This window comes from Polyodon spathula, chromosome 4, assembly GCF_017654505.1.
Source record: "Polyodon spathula isolate WHYD16114869_AA chromosome 4, ASM1765450v1, whole genome shotgun sequence".
Lineage (NCBI taxonomy): Eukaryota > Metazoa > Chordata > Actinopteri > Acipenseriformes > Polyodontidae > Polyodon > Polyodon spathula.
The window spans coordinates 42,731,915-42,756,859 of NC_054537.1; the positions used below are offsets into that span (position 1 = coordinate 42,731,915).

The 24,945-nt window shown below is 35.8% G+C and overlaps 1 protein-coding gene across 2 annotated transcripts in view; it reads right to left on the bottom strand.

Annotated features, from left to right (window-relative positions):
- Positions 1–15,650, bottom strand: part of LOC121314557 (FYVE and coiled-coil domain-containing protein 1-like) — a 56,083-nt gene extending 40,433 nt beyond the window's left edge. The window contains exons 1-7 of one of the 2 annotated variants that reach the window (XM_041247955.1): positions 15,588–15,650; positions 10,232–10,324; positions 7,047–7,153; positions 6,366–6,491; positions 908–1,014; positions 379–522; positions 22–115 (exon numbers count right to left, since the gene is read on the bottom strand). In XM_041247955.1, the coding sequence (XP_041103889.1) occupies positions 22–115; positions 379–522; positions 908–1,014; positions 6,366–6,491; positions 7,047–7,153; positions 10,232–10,286 (633 nt within the window). In that variant the 5' untranslated portion in view covers positions 10,287–10,324; positions 15,588–15,650. Of the gene's footprint in view, positions 1–21; positions 116–378; positions 523–907; positions 1,015–6,365; positions 6,492–7,046; positions 7,154–10,231; positions 10,328–15,587 lie in introns of both variants that reach the window. The other variant, XM_041247956.1, reaches the window with a different exon arrangement.
- Between the last annotated feature and the right edge of the window lie 9,295 nt (positions 15,651–24,945).

The window sequence follows — 24,945 nt, forward strand, 5'->3', positions numbered from 1 at the left end:
ATTCAGAGCCAACGTGTTTACCTGTGAATAACTGCTAACCAAGCTGTTTATGCTGGAACTGCGACTTGGTGGTTTCCAGACGTGGGTTGGAGAATTGACCAATCCCAGTGTTCTCCTGTAAGGCATAAAATATTATCAGGACTTCCTCTTCTACAGTATATTGCATTTAATGTCTCAAGTTTAAACTACTGTTCTCATGGAAGGGGGAGGGGGGGTGCCACGGTACAACACCCAGCCCGAGGCCCTTAATAAAATATTTGCTTAAGTTACCCAACTATCAATATTTTTATCACCTGGTAACCCATTACTGATATTAAATGGTCTTACCACAATGTTTGATGTTAAAGGCTGAAAGAATGAACATATGTATTACCTTACCTTGCAAATGTTGGCCAAGCAGCATCTAGGTCATGACCCCTCGAAGCTATGTCAAACTGAATTTCATTCAATTCGTACAGGTGATTAATTATGTCAGCATTCAGGTGAGGTTTCAGTAAAGGGCTTCGTGCACAATACCAGTCACTGGAGGAAAGCAACATACACAAGAACACATGCATAACAAATAAAACTTTTTTAGAAACGACTACCTACTTGAAACCTTGCCAAAAAGGTTCTGCTTTCTCTCAGTATACTAACTGGAAAACAGTTTTAACCTACATCTATTATTTGGGGAAATAATGGCTACCAAAGGCACTAAACTATAATCAGGTCTTCCTTTGATGTAACATATTTTATTTTTATTTTTTTAATGTTGTAATACAGAGAACATACTAAAAAGCTTCCAAGTTAGAGTCAATCTGTACAACACATGGTTGAAGGTCAACTAACACAAGCTACATCCATTTACATCATACATTGATTCAGAACAAAGCTTTACATTTTTTACAGTGCTCTGCCTTTGCCTTACCTTGTGACCTTTACATTGATCAAACACTGCTGAAGGGTGTCAGCTAGTCGCTGATGTACAAGAGAATACCGAATAAAAGCCCTTCCTTTACCAAGAGACGTTTTCAGCTTTAGACCAAGGAACAAACAAAAGGAAGACATTTACAACCTGTTTAAAAGATTTGTTTCAACAGCAAGCTTACCACTTTGCTAAGCCTCTGCCTGCAAATTACAAATATTTCTGTAAACACTGTGTGCAGACAATTCTGATTTAACAGAAACATTACAATTATCTTTAAATTCTAACAGCAAATTTGCTTTTTTTTTTTTTTTTACACATCCATATTAAAAAATATGACTTAAATGATTAATTCAGGTGTGTGAGGTGGTATTGCTTGCCTTCTTTTGTACAGAACTTGGATGGCATCATTATGGGCTTAGAGTGGACCTATTTTTTTTTTATTTTACATAGCAACTTTAGAACACATTCAACGGGAGTATGACTATAGCTCTACTTTATTATTATTTGTTTATTTATCAGATGCCTTTATTCAAGGTGACTTAAAGAGGCTAGGGTGTGTGACTTACATAGCCACTTACAACAACATGTCACCCAAAAGACAGAGCACAAGGAAGTTAAGTGACTTGCTTGGGGTCACACAGTAAGTCAGTGGCTGAGCTGGGATTTGAGCCGGGGACCTCTTGTTTACAGGACATTTTCTTTAACCACTTGACCACACAGCCATCTATTACACAGCTTACTGTTAATTCACATGTCCATTTAAGGTAGTTTTCCAAACCAGACTTGTTTCACTATACCCAGCATATCTCACTTCCCACATGAAAAAGTGCAAATTGTGGGTGACAACAGGTCTGAAGCTGCGCACGGTATTTATTCTATTGACAATGAAAATGTTGGGGTTGGCGGTTGGACGGAAATATGTTTTGGCTCCAGTAAAAACCCAACTGTATAAACAGCTTCCAGAATTTGAACTTGATTCAACTGTTTGACACAATGTTACAAGATTAATCAAGATTCATTGTTACAATGTAACCTCCCAAGCCAGAAAGAACCTACAGAAAAAAAATGTACATTGTAACTATGTTTAGTTACAATGTTAGTAACAATGTTTAATTGCAACTGTGATGAATCTTATAACATTGTGTCAAACAGTTGAAATTTGCTTCTAACACTGTCTGATTAATAAAGGTATTTAAAGGTCGGTTGGGTAGGTTTTTTCGGTAGTATTACGCTATACTCACTTAGTTTTATTATGTGCATCATTTTCATCCCAAACGGAACTTCGGAACCGAGTGTTCCAGCGGGTCTATGAATAAAGGTAGGTATTTATCATAAGGTATGTGGAATAAAGGTCAGTTCAGTGAGTCAGCACTATGGTGCGCTCACCTATTTATAATACTAATAACAATATATATATATATATATATATATATATATATATATATATATATATATATATATATATATATATATATATATATATATATTTTTTTTTTTTTTTTTTGCAATTTTTGTTTTACAATTTGTTATTTTACATACAAATTCTGGTACCCATTTGTACAGCTGAGTTTTCACTGGAGCAACATATTGCTCAAGGGTACAGCAGCAGTGTCCTGGTCAACAGTCCAGAGTCCTAACCACTATTCCACACTGCGTACATGTATAATGTGTAGCTCTCAGGACTACAACTACAGATCCTAGTTCAATTATAGGTCGCACCTCTGTTTTTTGTTTGATCTGTTTTTTGTTTTAGGTTAAGAACATATTTACATTTTTTGTTATTTTTTGTTATTCAGATTTTGTGGAAGTGTTTCTTTATCTGAGGTTTTATTTATTTATTTATTTGTTAGTTTGTTATTCATATACAGATGAACCCGCTTTTCATCATGATTGCTGTGCAGGAATAATTTGTACTATAAAGCGGGTCATAATATAAACAGTTTCACGTTTGTCTATGACAGCACATTACGAGTGCAAGAAAAAAGAAAGAAAACTAATGGTGAACAAAAGAGCACTGTTTTAATACTGTACATTTAGTCATTCTTTACATATAAACGCATGCATATAGTTTACTACAGGACAAATACTTTCTGTATCATTAACTGGAACAAAACAGCTTGAAAGCGATGCCTCAGGTTGCCAAGCAGGGCAGTGGGGATTGGGACTGTCCGGGTCACAGTGCGTGCCATGGGTGGATGCCATTTAAAACTGGAGCGCCGAGGCACTGAGGGTGCCTAAGCACAGAGGTTCTGAGGCTCCGAATGGCGAGTGTGCGTAACACCATGGCACCAGGGGCACCAAAGCACAGAGGGATTGAGGTCCCGTAGGTGCCAAAGCACCAGGGGAACCTAAACACCTGAGCATTAGAGTGCCTGGGTGCCAAAGCACCAAGGTACAGAGGGTCTAAGCACCAAGGGCAGTGAAGCATCGAGGGATTGAGGATACCGCGCACTGACGGTGCAAGCACCGAGGGCATTGGGGACAGGTGCCTAGCCTGAACTGCGTGCAGTCACTTGACCGGGGCAGCACGTAGCGTACGCCGGAGTGGAACACAGGCTTCAAGAGCTGCGGTAGGCAATGGTGCTTTAGTTTAAACAGTAATATTTTAGACAGTACTCTCTTTTTTTTTGTTTGGTTTTTTTGAAGGCAACGCACCGAGGTGGGTGGGCCAGACAGCCGGTGAACTCTACTCAACAGCAGACCAAGGTAGAACCAGGCCCCGGTGGAGGTGGCACACATTGTTTGTTTTATTTATTTATTTATTTATTTAACTGCAAGCACAGTAAGAGAAAAGACACACACTCACAGTCACCACACCAGCCGGGTAGACTGAAGAGTTTCTATTTATTTATTTATCTATTTATTTATTCATTCATAATCACACGTCTCTATTATTTTTTTTTTTTTAACTGCAAGTAGCAGAAGACAACAACATATAACAGCAGAAACTGGGGTTAGAAAGAAGTCTGCCATGCAAGTGATGCAGACTGGTGAAAAGACAGAAGACAACAAAGCGCAGTTGAGCAACGATAATAGCTCAGTTCAAATACATTTTGTTCAGAGTTTCTGATTCCAGTAATATTTTTCAATAAAGCAGGTGAATTCCAAAAAACTTGGGTGAGAGTTCTTTCATACAGACTCAATCACAGCAACTGTTTTTATTTTTATTTTTTTTTAGCATTTATCATGCTGGGATAAATGCGATAAAATCAGAGTATATTTAACCGTGGCCTGATAGCTAAAATTGTAGACAACTGGTCATTTAAATTGTACCCGCATACAGGGGGAGTTTTGTAACCCAGGACTGTGCAAGACTACTGTGTTTACAAACTTGTATATTTCTGTTATACTTCTTACACTAAAATTATTATTACACTACATTATTGAAATCCAGTCAATTGTTCTGTGCGAGTGGCCAATACACTGGGCTGGCTAAGAAAGACTATGCTAGTATAATTTCACCTTCCAGTAAAAAAACAAAATGATTAACAAGTAAATTAAAGGTTTGAGCAAAAAAAAAAAAAATAAAGTTCAGGCAGTTCAACTATACAGAACTAAAACGCTTAGATTCCCTGAGATTATTTCAGCTGTTTTATTTATATTTTTGTGTTAGAAGGCTGTGTGGTCCAGTCGTTAAACAAAAGGGCTTGTAACCAGCAAGTTCCCGGTTCAAATCCTAGCTCATTCATTGACTCACTGTGTGACCCTGAGCAAGTCACGTACCCTCCTTGTGCTCGGGTGAGATGTTGTAAGTTACTCTGCAGCTGATGCATAGTTTACACACCTTAGTCTCTATAAGTCGCCTTGGATAAAGGTCTCTACTAAATAAACTAATAATAATGTTGCAGTTCTTTTGTGAAGCAGACTGGACAAATCCTCAAAAGGGGTTGAGGGTGTTGTTAGTTTCCCTTTTCTTTTCCATTCTGAGTGCATCAGACTTCTTAAATGTGCAAACACCCTCTACCTACACGGATATAGTTCCAGTTGTGCTAACATTTGATAAATGCAAATATAAGTCACGTCCACAAACCTTTTACCATATCTGTTTTAACTCACTGTTTACTTTACTCACTGTTTACTTACATATAGCCATCTACCGGCAACACTGCACATAGAAAATGCTATAACCATATTGCACTTTTATTTATTTTTATAAAAAAATACATATATGAAAAATTCCTAACTAATCAGCCTGTGTTTACTGTATAGTTGTGGTGTAATTGATTTTGCTTTGACAGACTGTGAAGGACAACCCATTCTGTATGAAAAAGATAGACATATAAATGAAAGATACAGGTAATTTCCATTTAAATTAAACAAAATGTCTATCTTGCACTTACTTTGTGCTTTCTTTTTATTGCTATTGACATAGGACCTTATTTTGCAAATTACCTTTCATGTTGCCAGACACTACCTATTGTATTCCACTGACTAATCCTCACCATGGTTTCACTTTATCCTTTTTATTTCTGCTGAATGGTGTATAGTAATGTCCTAGACTGTTACAGCCCTACAGTACCATCTATAATTCACCGTGTCTACTAAGTTTACCATTGAAACTACAGAAAAACGTATATTAAATGTACAAAATATATAGGAATATATATATTTTTACAGGAGCCACAGCCTACCTTTCCTAGTGGGGAGAGTGGGTGCAGAATGCACAATATTTTGCAGCATAGTTGTGCTGCTGGGTAGTTTTAGAAAAAAAAAAAAAAAAAAAAAAAAAAAGTTTTTTAGAAAAAAAAAAAAAAAAAAAACTTTTTTAAGCAAGTGATGTGTAGGTCAGGGTACTCTCATATTTCTATTTAGGCATAGATAAGTGACTTTTTATTTGTACAAATCATCTCACACAACAAGTGACACATGTTAAAGGGATGCTTTTGCATAAGATAGTTAATGCTGTGATAAATAAAGTCTTTGAAGTAGTTAATTTAGATGTATTCCTTTTACTGAACATTGCTCACTATGCTGAAGGGACTGTTTTTTTTTTTTTTTCTCTTTGTTCCCTATTCAACTTAGATTGACACAATCTCCTACAGCAGAGGAATCTGACTAGTTAGGAAGCATGTAATTGTTATGTTCTTACAGACTATCCAACAGAAAACCAGTTAAAAACCAATACTATAAACTGCAACTAATGCAACAGTGATTTACTTCTATTTTGTATATGTTACAGTATTTAATAAACAAGCTATGTACTACTAGATGGCCATCCCTTTTAAATACAGATATTTTTGATGATGTGTTATGCTAAGGTTTTATTGTTTAAAGAGTAATGCGAATAAGAAATAACTTGATTACCTACTTAGTTTGCTGTATTTAAATACCAGATCCAGTTGTTGGGAAAAAAAAACCAAAAAACAGCTATACAGTGGCAACACCCGAACGGTTTCCTGACCTTTCCTGATCAGACATGTGTTTGATTACGCGTAATTCATTCATCAGATCTCCTTACCTCTAGGATAGACTTCACAAACCGGATTCCGTCATTCGCTCCTTTTATCTTGGCCAGACATTCACTGAAGTAATCCCAGTAGTCTTTTCTTGTACCCAGAAATGTTGTTTTTTCCTTCTGGTCAAACTTTTTTTTTTTTTAATGAAAAATTATAATTAATACTAGTTTATGCTTAGTGGTACTCTACTGAATTGATCTTGAATTCAAGTGTGAATCTTAGTTTTATAAGAAAAACAAAGGTGTTACATGCAGGACCATAATTGTAACCATTTGGCTACCTAGCATTCCAGATTTAACTCTGGAGGAGGTGTAGAACACTTGTCACATTCCTGAATGCTCTATTAGCACTCCTCTAACTCTGGGGTATGTTGAAATATCTCAAAATTACAAAATGGTAGCTTAGTTCTACTGACCATCTCAATTATTACATATAGTGCTCCCCATTCTTTTGTTACCTGTCCCACCCATACAAATGTACAGTTTAATGTCAAACCAAATTCATGATTTTTAAATCACAAAAAAACAATTATCAACTATTTTGACACAACACTGTATGTATGTCAATGGAAATACAAAGCAAAATGCATTTGAGTGATTCCATAATCACTTTGTTATATTCTAAAGTAACTATTCAAATAATCATTTAAACTACAGAAAATACATTCTGTATAAAATACATACTTGTAACAGGTACTCTAATTTGTATGAGAACTTCTGTAGACTTGTGCTGTCATCAGTGATTGGTTCCCCATTTTCTGTATATTCCTTGCTCAGCGCTGAAACTGCATCTTGAAAACAAAAGGCAAGAAAGGCAAGGAGCACAATCAGCTGAGCCAGATGAACATTTTGTGGCAGGAACAGGATTAAAAGCCTCCCTGCCGGCCTAAATTGTTTAATTTATGTTAATTCTTTAATTATTAATTGGTTCATTCAGGGTGGCTGCTGTGTGAAAAGCCTGACTGTGTGTCGTATTCTGTGTGAAAAGGTACTGTGTGAGCCGTTTCTTTGTAACACTGTGCATTTTTGTATTTTATGCCAGGTAAACAGCTTAGCTGTCCTGCATGTTAGTCAGGGAACCTACATAAATATGTAGTAAATGCTAGGAAGAGCTAGGTGTTTATTTTGTTTTGTTTGTTTTTGATTATCTTTGTTGTTTAAAATAAAAGTATGCAAATAAAGTGCTAAAAAATGAAGTTTTGGTTTCTGGGTCAGGTTTTTATAGGGGCACGAACCCGAAAAAAGGCCATGCTAGTCGAAATATGGTGATAAGAAGTGGGATTACAGTGTCATGGTCACAAACCAGGAGGGAGATGGTACTGCGGGTACACTTTTTTATTTTGTTTTATTTCTCTGGATTTTTTTGTTGTGTGTGTGACCAGAATGGCCTTATTTTGGGTTTGTGCCCCTATAAAACACAAGCCCTGGAGTGTGTTATCCCACTTATAAAACACACACAATAATATCACGGCAGGGGATAACTAGCCAAAATGGCTAAAATAGCATTAAAACACAGCTAAAAATGTAGCCATTGTATATATATATATATACTGCTTTTAGCGAAAATAATCGAGAAAAACAAGTAATAAGGCACAATAGAGTAGTAATAAAAAAAAAATATACTCAGGCTCTCTGTTGCGTTTAAGATGTTGTGTATTGATAATTTATTAATCGAACTGTAATTAGACAAAAATAAGTTCCGTCGTGCATTAAACTATATTTATGCACTGTTTAAAACCCCTCGGCAGCCAATCAGCGTGCAGCATCCGAACATTCTGTTTTATAATTCAGTTTAATATACGTATACCGTATTCTTACTGCAAAACTTAAGTTTGATGGAAAGTTGACATGTAGCAGGAGTAAAGTGATATTTTTTTTTTACTGAATCATAGTAACTATGTGTTATATTCTACCACATAGTAACTATATATTTGAGTATAGAAGGGTTTCATTTCACAGCTTGCTAACTTACGTTTCTGTGCTGATAAAGAACTATAAAAAATAATAACAATAATCATTTTTTGTATATTTACTTAAGCAACATTACTTAAAGAGTAAGTAACAGGGTTCTGAAAAATATAGCATTACTCGTTCCCATGTGTTGCTACAACTGTTTAAATAACATACCTCTCATTTTTCTTTTCATTGTTAACATCCTGACAACTTTTTACACTTAGAACTTTAAAGTCTGTTTCAAAGCTTTTTTCAAAATGTCCACTCTAGTACACTGATAGTGTATGGATTATTGCCCCCATTGTCAAACAGGTAACACAGCAATAATGATCCATGATGTGATACGGCACATAAAAGTGCATGTGTCATGTTGTTTTTTTTTTCTTTTATCGCTCTTCCTGCAGTGATTTAGAGATCTCAAGATCTCAAACCCCAGTGCACTAGAGAAGTCATTTTAAAAACAGCTTTGAAACAAACTGAAGTGTAAAAAGTTGTTAACAATGAAAAGAAAAATTACAGGTATGTTATTTTAAACAGTTGGGAGCTATATTTTTCAGAACCCTGCTACTTACTTTTTAACTGAGCAACATAGAAAATACATTTAAAAATAAAGCAAATGCCTTTTTGAAATTGTAAAAGGTAGTATAAGTTAGTCAAATAACACTGTGTAACAATTTTTTTTTGTTTGATCCTGGGTAGTAAGTGTTATTTCCTAATTGCTTATGCCTCAAAAGTATAGAAGATGGCTATTATTCCCCACAAACTTTGCTTTTGTGACCAGGACAGTGATATTTCAAAATATCACTATTTCCAATGGGAAAATGGGCAAATGTGTGTCTTTTCGTTCACATAAAGTCAGAAAAAAACAACATATGAATCCAAATTAACATGTATTTATACTAAAGTGATACAAAAATGACTACAAAAGATTTAGAAGTGAAAAGACACACATTTGCCCGTTTTCCCATTGGAAATAGTTTTGAGGCATAAGCAATTAGGAAATAACACTTACTACCCAGGAACAAAAATTGTGTTACATCCCTCTAGCTATTATCATTGGTTACCAAAAGCTATGCAAATGCAAAATTGTCTCACGTTTTACAATACAGTAAGTCTAGTGGTTCTTAGAAAAATGTGCATTCCAAACACTATTGTATAATTATTGTATTAATTGTATTCTCTCCCAATTTTGGAATGTCCAATTATTATTCAACCTGGCACATCACTGCAACCCCCGAACTGACTTGGAAGAGACGAGCACTCGCGTCCTCTGAAATGAATGCCGTCAGCTGTCCGCCATCCACTTTTTTCCACTCTGCAAGCCTGCTGTGCAGCCATATCCAGAACTTACAGTGTTGGAGGACCATGCAGTTCTGAATTGCATATAGGCCGGCCTGCAGGCACCTGGCCAGCTGCAAGAGTTGCTGGTGTATGGTGAGCCAAGGACTCCCCAGCTGACCTAACTCCTACCCCGCCTGGGCAGCACTTGGCCAATTGTGTGCTGCCCCCTGGGAACTCCCGTCCATGGTTGGCAGTGGCATAGCTTGGATTCGAACCAGCGATCTCCAAGCTATAGGGTGCATCCTGCACTCTGGGTAGAGTGCCTTTATCGGATGCGCCACTAGGAAGCCCCCACATTCTGACGAACTGCACAGCTGCAGATGATTACCACAACTTTGAGACTTATTAGAAAATATACTGGTTCCTCTTGCACTACTGTTATAATACTGACAGTTGTGAAACTGTGTTGGCAGAAAGAAATGGCGCTCATAGTGAAATGACAAGAGATGGTTATGATCTTTACCCAATAGAGGTTAGAAACAGTCTAGTGCACTGCTCTGTACCCACACAAAAACATTTCTTACATATGTGAAACAGTACTGACAGGGCAGTTTAGTTTAGGAGTCATACTATACCATGCAGATCTCTGATAATCCTCTGTAGCTGGTTCTCGCCCACTGACACAGCCATCGTCCAAGTTCATACATTCACGATGTCACTGACAAATTCTGCTGAATCAGAGAAACAGTGGTGTTCAACACATTAGCAACCCAACAACAGACAAAATCTATAATAGTTACCTGACAATCCTGGTTCTGCAATTGCAAATATAAATAATGTATTTTAACAAAAAAATCTGTGATATAACACGTACATTTCACTAATACTTTTTTTTTTTCTTTTTACTAAAAAATGTACCTATAAATCAACAGTTACCTACCACTTCAGGCACGGAAACAAGGCTTCCATTGCATAGAAGTTTGATCCAATCCTGGTTTTGCTATGAGTTTAATAAGACACACTTGCGATTATTACCTGTACACTGTTCTTATCAAGATCATATTAAAACCTGGAATGTGTAAACTTATTTCCATCTCTGAAATTTAATCATACAATGGCAGCAAACAATCTTTTCCACAGAACAATCTCTGGTTGATATGTCAGGACCTTTGTTTAGTGACTAGATTGCTTGTTCATCAGAAGAAACTGTAAGAAATAGCGTGCATAGCTTGAAACAGGAATGCATGAGCAAAAACAATATGACATGAACTTAACCCTTTTCAAATAAAAACATCAGTTAGGTGACATGAGCAATGGGCTGACAAGGTACAGTATCTGCTGGATAAATGTCCAGAAAGCTACAGTAATAGGACCCATCACACAGAAAAGTATGATGGGTGCAACGAGCCTGTTCCATTGTGAATGTCTCTTATTGCATAGCTAAGGCAGCGATAGGATGGCGTATTACATCTGCTGGATTTACCGTGGATAGCAGTGTGACCTGGTCATGTCTATCCAGGGTGAACTATTTTCCTGGTGGTGATGGATTCTTCCAAAATAACAACACAAGCATCTGTAAAGCAAGAACCACAGGAGGGGACTGATTCTATGTAGGGAACAAGTTGATTGGGATTGTTTGATGTGCAAAATCAAAACGTATGTTTTATTCAGTCAGTATATATACATATATGTATATATATATATATATATATATATATATATATATATATATATATATATATATATATATATATATATATTAGTAGTCGGCAATTAATTTTATACGGCTTTTCTCCCAATTTGACATATCCAATTGCATTTTAAGCTCAGCTCACCACCGGGAACGGTGAAGACAAACACATGCTGTCCTCCGAAGTGTGCCGTCAGTCGACTGCTTTTTGCACTCCACAGGCCTGCCATGTAGCCAACCCAGAGCTACAGTGTTGGAGGACAACGCAGCTCTGGGCAGCTTACCGGTAGGTGCCTGGCCAATCTACAGGGGTTGCTCGTGCGTGGTGACCCCCTACGACATATACACATGTTTAAAACCATTAAAAGCAGACTGAATTTGTGCAGCCAAGGGAATGGTATATAACATTTACACACATTTCAGTTTTTATTTTATTGTTCTAACTGTAACAAATAAGTTGAATACACTGACTGAATACAGCTACTTTCTGCTAAATTGCTGCAGCCATATTTATATCACACCCACCTACACACTAAACCTTGTCCAAAAGTAATCACATCTGCCACCTCACTAACCACTTCCATGCTCAGCATGAAGTGACAGTAAAATAACCCAATAACAGAAGGATAACAAGGAGAAATTTAGCTGTTTACCTATCAGTGGGCTCCCAGGCTGGTTACATTCCTACATACAGTATACCAACAGGGCCAGGCAACCTTGTCCCCTGTTGAAAATTAAATACAGCCATGTTGCCCTTACATACAACTGTAAATATATGAAAACTATAGGGGGTTTGGTACCACCCCTGACCAATTATAATACCCTTATAACTGTTCCTACTGGCAGCATTGAAGAATCTTAAATGTTAAGTTCAATTTGATTTTGCATTCCAATGTATATTATATTGGAGTTAAGTTTAATGCTAGTCTTAGTAGATAAAATGAAATATTATAAAATGATGAATTTATATTGTAAAACCATGTGTTAGCTTGATTATTAACTGGTTAACATCACTTTCTTTACCAGGCTATAAACAAGAATCAAATTCAAAACAGTCCCTAGTTTGTAACAGGCAAGCCCAACTGGGGTCATTATTATAAATAACATAATAGCCTAGGGTTTCAGTAACTTTTTACGCCCTTCAAAGCAACCTGTTTGTGTTCCGTATTCTCTGATACTTCTGCTTTCGCATTCACATTAGAACAAGCTGTCCTTGCATTGCAAAAGTAAATGTAATATGAAACTTAGATAGAGCGACATACAGTAATAGCTGGAATGAATGTAACTCTCTAATGAGCCATTTAAGATGTGGCTCTGAGTATTTATTACAGTGCCTTTACATTTTAATAAAAACAAATATCACGTTATCCATGTTAAACTCAAACTAATCTGGGTATGGAAAACACTTCTTGTTTCGATCAAAGTTGAAAATAAGCCAGTAAGTCAGATAAAAGAGGCTGATTATCTTCTCTTCAGTGCAACACACTGGTTTTGACAGTTGTAATGTCTGGTAAAAGCAATTTAATAATAATTGCAGACTGATGTCATAAGACCATTTTCTAAGTCTGCAGATCATCATGCTATTACAAAAGACTGAGAGTCCTTCCAAAAACAGAGAAGAAATACAGTAAAATAAAATGTTGTTACTCTGACAGTTAACTCAGAGGCTAACTTGCAGTAAATTGTATGTACTGTAAAAACTGTTAATTGGTATGAAAAAAATTAAATGATTTGAAAATGGTATAAAGAGAAGGTAAAGCTTATATAAAGGAAGAATTTAGGACTATGTTAAATGCAGTATTACGGATTTTAAACTTCATGAGAATTAGATAGTGGATACGTTTTGTTGTTGCAGTGATTCAAAATTGCACAACAAATCATTAATAAGGAAGCTTTTTCTTTCCACAGTAGTTTCAACTCCTTGCGAAAAACCATGTTTTAAATGTCTGCGTAGTAAACTAATATTATTTGTCAAAACAACAATACCACAGATGTTTTGACAAATCACATAGATGTTTCGATTCTGGTGCTAAGGCTGTCATTTTTTTAATAAAATACATTTGTATAAAAATGTTTTAACCGATTTACAGAAGTTGGGTTAGGGTTATGCTATAGCTGACATGTTGGTGACAAGTAATAAACCAACAAAATAGCTCAAGGCAGCATCAGTTACATGACCCCACATACAGCCAATCATATTTGTGCAATCACGTCACCTTCAAAGTAACACATGCACAGAGTGTCGGTTGTAGCCCGAAAGCTGCATTGCATTGTGATTACTTTTACATTGCTATAAACAAACTAAATCCAATTTAAGTGCAGAATGTTTAACAGAGGGATAAGACATGGTATTGCTGCCTACAGGTACAGTACACTTAGTATTTCAGTTCTGTACCTGCTGCTAGCACTGCTGATTCCTGTTACAAGTATGTTGGCAGGTCTATTAGTCTTGACACAAATAGGTGGGTAGAATTTCCGCCATTTTACTTTGAGTGGTGACATGACATTTTTCAACTCTTGGTTCCTTATTCCGTGTACCACACGATTGTGCAAGTCTGATGACTAAAAATCAATGACATACTGCAAACCCTCACATATAAAAACCACAAAACTGTATACTTTTCAGAAACAACACTCCACAGAGCAATATATATCTACCTTCATCTACCTTTACGCAGTCACTGTAAAAGCCAAATATATGCAAGTATAAATATTTTAAAAGTGTACACAACTTATAGACATAAGTTTGGATAAACTGAGAAGAGTTTAGATCACAAAAGTGTAGTGAATTAGATATACAATTTATTTAACCCTTTGCTGCCTACGCGGCATGACCATATTTGGTCATGAATATGAACACTTTGTGTTTAAGCGCTTCTAGTTTTGGAACCTTAAATCAGAAATTAAACCCCAATACATCTATAGAAATCCATTAAGTAGATTTATTTCCAGTGATATAATTTATTTTGTTGTGGGATCGATTATGTTTTTTTCATATGAGCTACACCTCGCAAAAAATTATTGAAAAATGTAAAATAATAAAAAATATTTTGAAGATTTCAACCTCTTTTTCTACTGTACTGCAAACCTAGTACAGTAAAGTGGGGTTAGTGTATGTGCCACAATATTTCAATATTGCAGTCTCTTCTGGAATTCTCCTGCAGTCCTTTTTTATGTCATATCTATAAAAACAGATCAAATCTTTAGTCAAATAAGTTAAAAGGTCATAAAACTAGAATATATGATGCAATAATAATATCTTTATTTTTATACAGCACCTTTCAAAGTGGACCACCATTTATACTGGACACTGTTTTAACATCTCATCTGCAAGATGGAGCACAAGGAGGTTAAGTGACTTGCTCAGGGTCACACAGTGAGTCAGTCAGGAGCAGAGGTGGGATTTGAACCGGTAACCTTCTGGTCACAAGCCAAAAATAATTAAAAAAAACATGGAAAACCAGGGTAATCTATAGTATAAGTATAGCCATGGGAAAAACACCTCTGTTATTTTGTAGTAACAATCTTTAATATGTATACAAATGTTGTTTTTTTTTTTTTTTTTTAGCAAATGGTGGGCATCAGCATCAAATAGTGCAAGTAAACACTAAAAACAAAAACTTTACCAACATGTCCCAGTACGTAAACTTCGTTATTTCAGCATGTTTCTAACTGCATATCAATATTCCTCATGTCTTTATCGATGTTATATGATCATGCACCAGCTAGAAAAAAATAAGTTATAACTGCTTTTCAGTTTCACATACGTAAGCTGTATGTCACTGATAAAGTTCCTCAGTATGACAGAAGCTTGTTTTCAACACCCACTTCCATTTTCTAGTAACTGAAAGTACTAACCTACATTTAAATCCTACAGGAAAGAGACAGCTAAGAACATGCCCTCAATTCGCAACAGCTAACACACAAAATACATTAAAAAGTGGCATTTAAATAATTGCTTACATAAACAAAATACAACAAACAACCACTTTGAAGTTGTGCAGAACAAAACAAAATTACACTTTTTTTTTTCTTTTGCACTACGTTTGTTTTTAATAATGAACCAATCCACCCAATACCTGATGATAACTTCATTATAATACTAAATTACCAGTACTGACGTGAGAAAACAAACCAGACAGCTGTGGGTCGTATTTACAAGTTGCTAAATTGTACAATTAAACAACAATAAAGTCATGACTAAAAACTAAAAAGCCTGTGTTACACGGGCGCAAATGTATACACAAGGATGTCATATAGGAATTATAACAAAACAAGATAGAAAACAAACTTTAACATACTTAAAAGTGCCAGATCCCCATCAGCTGAATTAGTTTATAGCACAACCTAACCTGCTATTCGGGAGGTGGGGTGGCATGTGACTGACAAGCTAAAGAAACAAATTAAAATGAAAATTACTGATTGACGGCACCTGTGAAGCAATCGGAGGCAGAGGGCGGAGTATGTTGTACAAAAGTGTGGCTATAGTTTGTTCGTAAGGACATTCAGGATAAACAGGACTTAGTCGTGTGACTTTGGGATCAGAGTGTAACCACTCCTAGTGAGAAGCTCCTAAAAGTAATTGCCAACACCGAGAAAGAACTCTGCTATACAGTAAATGCAAGGCCAGCAATAAACGATTTCAATGTGTGTAATCCATTTGTTTCTTGGAATTTGACAGAGCTTTTAAATGTAATTACTCTCTGCAGCAAGGGCTGCGATTGTCTCAAAAACTGAAAAAGCCAAGGCAGGTTTAATTAAGAGAGCTAAACTATCATGGGGAATGTAACCTTATGACATTTTTCATTAGGATTCTATATATAAAAAAAAAAAAAACAACTCTATAGAACTAAAATGGAGAATTGCCCCTATGGAGCAACTGTATAGAGACTCTCTATAGAATTCTAGATTAAAAACTCTATGTAGAGAACTGCTATAGAGAAAAACTCTATAGAGAATCTCTATAGAACAACTACTGGGGCACAGACTGTATGAAACAGTTGAATTAATAAACAATTGTGCACATCATGTCAGTATTTGCGTCCAAAGAAAAGAAACAGCTACACCGTTGAGATGAGTGATGGTAGAGTTGGGCATATAATTGATTTTGTTGTTGTAAAGTCAACGTGTCAGTGTTCCTGTGTGTGTTCTTGCACTGCACCAGATGAAAGCTTCGCTTTAGTAAACATCCTAAAAAGATGAAACCTTCATCCGTTGGTTGGACATAGACGACTGAAAATGTCAACTGCTTGCAGTTCTGAAGTAGCACAAAAAGTTGTCCTGGTAGCTATAAGGCATTCATGTTTTTTATGCAAATGTTTATACATTGAAATGCATGGGAAGCAGTATTTGTGCAAGATACCAAACAAATTTTAAACAGACATTTGAATTAGGAGTAATGCCACATATTGGCAATGTTATAATTGTTAGCAAATGTGGATCTTCCTATAATATTTTAATTACATCTATAGCCAAAATTTTGCATCATCCTATAATTTTAGGATTGAGACATCATTTTATATATATATATATATATATATATATATATATATATATATATATATATATATATATATATATATACACACACACACACATATACAGTGGCTTGCGAAAGTATTGACCCCCCTTGGAATTTTTCCTATTTTGTTGCCTTACAACCTGGAATTAAAATGGATTTTTATTTGGATTTCATGTAATGGACATACACAAAATAGTCCAAATTGGTGAAGTGAAATGAAAACAATAACTTGTTTAAAAAAATTCTAAAAAATAAATAACGGAAAAGTGGTGCGTGCATATGTATTCACCCCCTTTGCTATTAAGCCTCTAAATAAGATCTGGTGCAACCAATTACCTTCAGAAGTCACATAATTAGTTAAATAAAGTCCACCTGTGTGCAATCTAAGTGTCACATGATCTGTCACATGATCTCAGTATATATACACCTGTTCTGAAAGGCCCCAGAGTCTGCAACACCACTAAGCAAGGGGCACCACCAAGCAAGCGGCACCATGAAGACCAAGGAGCTCGCCAAACAGGTCAGGGACAAAGTTGTGGAGAAGTACAGATCAGGGTTGGGTTATAAAAAAATATCCGAAATTTTGAACATCCCACGGAGCACCATTAAAGCCATTATTAAAAAATGGAAAGAATATGGCACCACAACAAATCTGGCAAGAGAGGACTGCCCACCAAAACTCACGGACCAGGCAAGGAGGGCATTAATCAGAGAGGCAACAAAGAGACCAAAGATAACCCTGAAGGAGCTGCAAAGCTCCACAGCGGAGACTGGAGTATCTGTCCATAGGACCACTTTAAGCCATACACTCCACAGAGCTGGGCTTTACGGAAGAGTGGTCAGAAAAAAGCCATTTCTTAAAGAAAAAAATAAGCAAACACGTTTGGTGTTCGCCAAAAGGCATGTGGGAGACTCCCCAAACATTAGTCAGTTGAGACTAAAATTGAGCTTTTTGGCCATCAAGGAAAACGCTATGTCTGGCACAAACCCAACACCTCTCATCACCCCGAGAACACCATCCCCACAGTGAAGCATGGTGGTGGCAGCATCATGCTGTGGGGATGTTTTTCATCAGCAGGGACTGGGAAACTGGTCAGAATTGAAGGAATGATGGATGGCGCTAAATACAGGGAAATTCTTGAGGGAAACCTGTTTCAGTCTTCCAGAGATTTGAGACTGGGACGGAGGTTCACCTTCCAGCAGGACAATGATCCTAATCATACTGCTAAAGCAACACTCGTGTGGTTTAAGTGGAAACATTTAAATGTCTTGGAATGGCCTAGTCAAAGCCCAGACCTCAATCCAATTGAGAATCTGTGGTATGACTTAAAGCTTGCTGTACACCAACGGAACCTATCCAACTTGAAGGAGCTGGAGCAGTTTTAGCTTGAAGAATGGGCAAAAATCCCAGTGGCTAGATGTGCCAAGCTTATAGATACATACCCCCAGCTGTAATTGCTGCAAAAGGTGTCTCTACAAAGTATTGACTTTGGGGGGGTAAATACTTATGCATGCTCAAGTTTTCTGTTTTTTTGTCTTATTTCTTGTTTGTTTCACAATAAAAAATATTTTGCATCCTCAAAGTGGTAGGCATGTTGTGTAAATCAAATGAGACAAACCCCCAAAAAATCTATTTTAATTCCAGGTTGTAAGGCAACAAAATAGGAAAAATGCCGGGGGGGTGGTCAATACTTTCGCAAGCCACTGTGTGTGTGTGTGTGTGTGTTGTGTGATATATATATATATATATATTATTCAGCAGCAGGTTTCAAACGACTTTAATGAAGCAAAATTAGACAAAATTATATATAGTGATGAAAAAATTGTTGGCTATCATTATACATGATGTCTTTTATTATTTGTTCCATTGAATAAATAAATCAGGGAAAAAAAATTGATTCCACTATTTTAAATTTTATGTTTGTGCCTTCAGTGAATTTGGAACGCTGATGCTTTAGCATTGTGAGTGCAGCTATAACTAAATAAATACTTCTCTTAAGGAATTCTTTCCAGTCCAATCCAACTGTCTTTCTAGGGGAAAGAGGGAGGGTGATTTTTTTTTCTGTGATTATATATATATATATATATTTGTATTGTAAATAAAGAAAAAAGATCACAAAAAAGTATTCTCTTTTAAACCAACCTAGTATACAAGTATGTTTAAATATTCAGGTTTTGCATTGTGCTACACTTCCTATGCTCAGCTCAGCCAATTTTTGTTTTTACTCTTTTTATGAAGCACACAAAATATTTAACACAGAGTGGCTATATATCTATCTACAGATATAAGTGGTTTAATGTATTTTTTTTTTACTTTTATGATAAACGGTTAACTGAAATTCAAGTATTGCTCTTTTGTTGATCTAATCTAGAACTTACTATATCTATCCCTCTCATCAGTACACCCTAGCATATAACAGATACTAGCAACATTTGTGGCAAATTACATAAAAATACATATTAAAATATATTACCTTCAATTTCTGACAATCATTTTTTCAGATTTTATAGTTACTCTTAATTTGTAAATTAAATGGGTTGAGGCTATGCTCAGAAATAATGGATGTGCCCAGTTATTGGGGGGTTAAGTAGCCAGTCCTATAGAAAAGTGTTTCATGGTCAGAGACAAGATGCAATAATAAATAACTGTGCCCTCCTTCCCCTAACACCTTGATGTCGTACAGGGATTTAGCTGTGTAAGCCACTACGTATATTCCCTGCTTTTTTTTCATTAATATTTAATCAAACTGCAATCTATAAAAAAGTCTATGGAGATCTTGACATTCTTTATAGAATTCCATAAACTATGTTATGCTCCATATATTTCTATAGAGATTGCAAAAATGAAATGTGAGGATTGGGGATGAACAATTCACGGAATTAAGGGGACCAAAATTAGGCTCAGGCAAGATATGAGAGTAAAATCAAAGATTACTTTTTTCTGAGTTTAATTTGTTTAAAGGACCCACCTTGTCTCTGTGTGTTACTTTTTCCAAAATACTTGTTTAATTTCTTTTTAACAATATGCACCTCTAGTGAAGGCATAACACATTATTTTAAAATACAGTGCATGGTGGGATACTTTCTTATTCATTTCTACTGTTCATTGTGCTGCTATGAACTGTAACCTAACTAGTTTAACAGTGTGTGTATGCATTAAACCTGACTAAACATGAAACGATACTTCATTGTGGCTGCTTTGATCTGGATTAATTAAAATGTTTTTGAGTATGATTCTCAAGATTGGTTATGTAGTGTGGACAGGGGCGAAATCAACCTTTACCATAATTGGCACCACTATCCAGCTTTCATTAAATGCAGTTCATGCTGCCTATATTCTGATTCTTCATTCTGCTCCTGTTTCTGTAGCTGCTAATAATAACTGGATCACATATATATTCATCCACCAGGTCTACAGTGTTGAGTGGTCATGGTCCCCATTGCTGTGTGGGAAGACATATGCTACATTGAATATTTGCACGCCATCACCTAGTATGTAGTGCAAGTTTTTCCTCTGATTATTTATCCCATTATAAACGGAGGATAGGTTGGACTGGATTGCATTGCTGCAGTTTGTTCTGCCTTAAGGGTGCAGTCTGCTCTGCCTTCAGGGGTGGTGGGAATGCAGTCCTGGACACTGTTGGAAAATATGGATCGAGAATTGATTAGGGGTTTGCGACGCATGTGGACTGGCAGAGCTATACTGGTGTTCTTTTCTGAAAAGAGACTAATATTACAGATAACAGACTGTTTGGTTCAAATTGCATGTACTGCTAACCATTGATAGAGACGTTGCGTCTACAAACTCTTGCCCAACAATGACTGCAAGCTAACGAGATAACAATGCTGTGGACTAGAAGGGAACAGGCTCTAAAGACTTCAGAGAGATCAAAAGAGATAATCCCACTGGCATCAAAGGGGGTCGCAAGGAGATAACAAAAGGCAGATGTATGGACCTTTTGTCTCCAGGAGTGTGAAGAATGCACTGAGTTCAGAGGTTGTCACACTAGACTACACACACAGACACACACACACATTAACACTCACACAATAAATTAAATTACCTTGACCATTGGTTAAGTGTCAGAGAAAGGGGAGGTGGACCATCTATACAGAAGGGTATTTAATGTCATGCAAACATTGTACTGTTGAGTATTCTGTTTGTCCTGTGCCTGGGACCAGACTCCCTGCATATTTCAATAAACCTGGCAACTGACTGAAGAAAAGGACTCTGTGCATTTTCTTGAATCTACTTAATCACCATCATTTTTTTTAAGTTACTTCATTGGCGAGCCACCTGCGGACTGTTTCCTGAAACTTTTTTTTTCCAAATACCGGGGGGTTGATACTTGATTACGGAGAAACCTTTTTTGCCAGCCTGTATCCCATGAAGAGGACCAGGACAAAGCAGACAGAAGGAGACTGTTTCTACTTTCAGCTCAGACGGTGTGGAGAATCTTTTGAATCAGGACTTCAGATCGAACATATAACCACGTACATTGGTGAGTAGTTACTGGTTTTTTTGTTTTATATGCAGTTTTTAGAATGTAGTGAGAATCAAGGGTAAAGTATGAAAGAGGACTTTTGACTACTTGATAATTCATGTACATTGAGGACACAATTAGTTAAGACTGCTTAATTAAAAGTGTATTGACTATTAGGACTTTAGGTATGAAAGAGGACCTCTGGAATCCTAAAAAAAGCCATGAGTAAATCGTGTAGTGTTATGACGTGCCAGTAGAGTTTATTGGACTAGTTACACGGACTTGTATTGCTCAACAGGTACGGGCATACTCGGATTTATGTTTTATGTTTGTTTTTGAGAAGATTTGTTACACTTGTTTTGTCTTTGTTTGTACTGTTTGGTTTATATGTCACGATAAGGGCAATAGGATAAGCCTCTTATTTAACTGTCCACATTAGGTGGTACAAATAAGGAAAAATCAGACAATAAGTTCCAGTTAAGCCCAATAGCACATACAAAAGTGTAAATTAAATGTGCAATAAACCAAAATAAAATGTTATTCTTCCTTAAGCATTGCTTTAAACACGGAACATTGGTAACAACAAGACAAAACTAAAAAGTGTTGTTGTTGTTTTTTTTGTTAGTTTTGTTTTGTTGGGAGTCTGATCAACTCCAAATATGTTAAAATATAATATTGACGGTCATCAAATGGATGACTGGAGAATATGGAACATAGGCTATGTTTTAAAACATGGCAAAAAGGGAAGATATGTACAGAACAGTAATGTACATGTTCATGTAACAGATCAGGTGTGTGTGTCTCGTAAGAAGAAAAATAATGTAGTGCTAAAGATTCTATATCAACACATGTATATAAGGAATACATGTTGTAAAAATAAAATTAAAAGGTCACATTAAAATGTAATTAAGAAGTTGTTTATTAATGATTGTTTGAGTAATTCTGATTTTACTCAAGCGTGGAGATAAAGTAACTTCTTAGTAAAACTACGTACTAATAAGTTGTTTATTAATGATTGTTTGAGTAATTCTGATTTTGCTCAAGCGTGGAGATAAAGTAACTTCTTAGTAAAACTACGTACTAATAAGTTGTTTATTAATGATTGTTTGAGTAATTCTGATTTTGCTTAAGCGTGGAGATAAAGTAACTTCTTAGTAAAACTACGTACTAAGAACCAGCATGAATACTTATTGTCTTGCCCTGATCATAAGAGGGTTTGATAAGGGAAAGAGACCCAGGTTAATTGATGAATTGTTTGACTGCAAAAGAATGGCCAACCTTTGGACTGAAACAGTAACACAAATATACAAAGGAACAATGAAAAAGTTTGTGTTGGATTATATTGATATACACAGAGCTTTTTGTTTTTCTAAGGGTTAACTAGAAAAGAAAGTGCAGAGAGGGAGAGAGAGAGAGATAATGTAGAGATTGCTGCTACATTGACTGCTTGAAAAAACACTTAGGAAGAAAACAAATGTTTCTGGAGATCAATAAATCTGAAACTAAGTAAATCAACCTTGAAATATTTTATTAAATATTTTCATGAAGCAAGTTAAGTGTTTGTTTGTTTGTTTGTGAATTTTATGTTTAAGACACGGGTGAATTTTATGAATCACCTATGAATACATATTTGAAACCACAGATCACATGAGAATGAAATAGGAATGTTGGCGCAAGGGATTTTACAGTGCAGTATAGGACTGTAGGCTTGGTGGATAGTGGTACTGGATAATCAGCAGTACTGATTATGGAAAGTTTTTAGAAACTTATTTTTCAAGAATTAACAGATTTATTTGAAACTTATTTTTCAAGAATTAACAGATTTATTTGTAAATTCTTGAAAATGCATGGCGTGATATTAATCAAACTAACACGTTTTTGAAAAGGGTTTTATAACTTGATTTAAAAAACAATAAAAACAGAGAAAGGAATCTGTTTGCTACAGGCAGATAAACTAACACAGAGAGATTAAATAACTTACCTAATAGGCTACTGTTTTATCAGCTGCAAGAGGGTGGGTTATTAAATTGAAAATTGAATAAGCCAATACCAATAACTTTTTTTTTTATTACAAATACAAGATATCACTGAGGGATAATGTATACTAAATGGACCAGCAACTAAGTGTAAAATCTTTGGTTGACATTAGGCTGTCTGTGTTAGTATACTATCACCCTACAGGGGTTTCTTTGTCAATTATAAGCACAAATCGAAGTAGTGCACAATTAGCATAGGACTAAGCCCCTACCTAAAGGGTTACAATTTCAAATTGGGGAACAAATGTTGCTTATGAAAAAAAAAAAAAATGGGGGATGGCTAGGGTGCCAATTGGGAAAGTTCCATATGAAACTATGGACAAACTTGTGCAACTCAATAAAGATTGTATAAAAGATATTAACTTGAAGTTTTTTTTCGATTCTGGGTGATGTGCTCAAATAGCTGTTTTGTGATAAGACAAAAATAAACAGACTTTGCACTTAAACACCAGTAGAGATCTTGTAAATAAATAAGCTTACAAAGGCTTAAACAGATCACTGGATTTAAGAAGCGAGCATTTTATTTCTCTGTTACAAACTGGTTTTATAGCCTATACATTCTCAGATGAAATAAAGAAAATTCAAGGAGAGAATAACCCCATTGAAGGTTTAAATGAAATCAGATGTTATCAAAAGAATTAATATTGCACTTGATTTTTCTTCTAGGTTTGGAAAATAGATAATTCTGATGGAGATTCAAGTATTGGGACACAGGTGGAGACAACGGTGAAACAACTGATCATACAGCAGGGGCTGTGAATGGGATGAGACCATTGAAAACTCCTGTGCTATTGAGGAATATTGTCAGCTATACTGGACATTCATTTTCAAAAGAACGTGACATTTGAATGATTCAGTGTTGTATATGTCTAAAATGAATGAAAGGAAATTCATATTAACATTATTTGTAATAGGTTAGCAGTAGAAGTGTTGTGCAAAATGATTATATTTGTGGGGGTATTGTATAGAGAATATCATGAGATATAATTAAGGTTTTTTATAACTATGAGAAAAGAAACACTTACCTACTTATGTGTTACATATAGATAGTTAAGCATTCACACGCTATTTTAGTACTTCAATGTATAGTGATCATTTTTAAGTCATAATTTTAGTTTGTAATCCATCTTACGTGCATTTTAAGATTGAGATGGTCAAGCTAGAATATTGGATTCTAGAATGATGGAATTTTACATATGCAAGTTAAACATAACAACGATTCACCTAAATTTGTAAGGTCATAACAACATACCAATATCCAGAATTGGCTTCAAAGAGAAATAGGTAGTACAATAAGAGATTACAAAGAGGCGAAGGCAAGGTAGATACCTACACATAATGGAGAGACTTAGAATGAAGGAACATGCTTCACTATAATATATTATACAAACACATTACTTGATGTGACTACTCAGAACCAGCGAAGAGGACATCTGAGGGCTCGGGATCACGTGAGTAACTTGGTTGTAGCGGGTCACCCCCCTCCATCTTATATTTTAAAAGTAGGGTATGTTGGAAAACATGGATCAAGAATTGATTAGCAATTTGCTACGCATGTGGACTGGCAGAGCTATACTGGTGTTCTTTTCTGAAAAGAGACTAATATTGCAGATAGCAG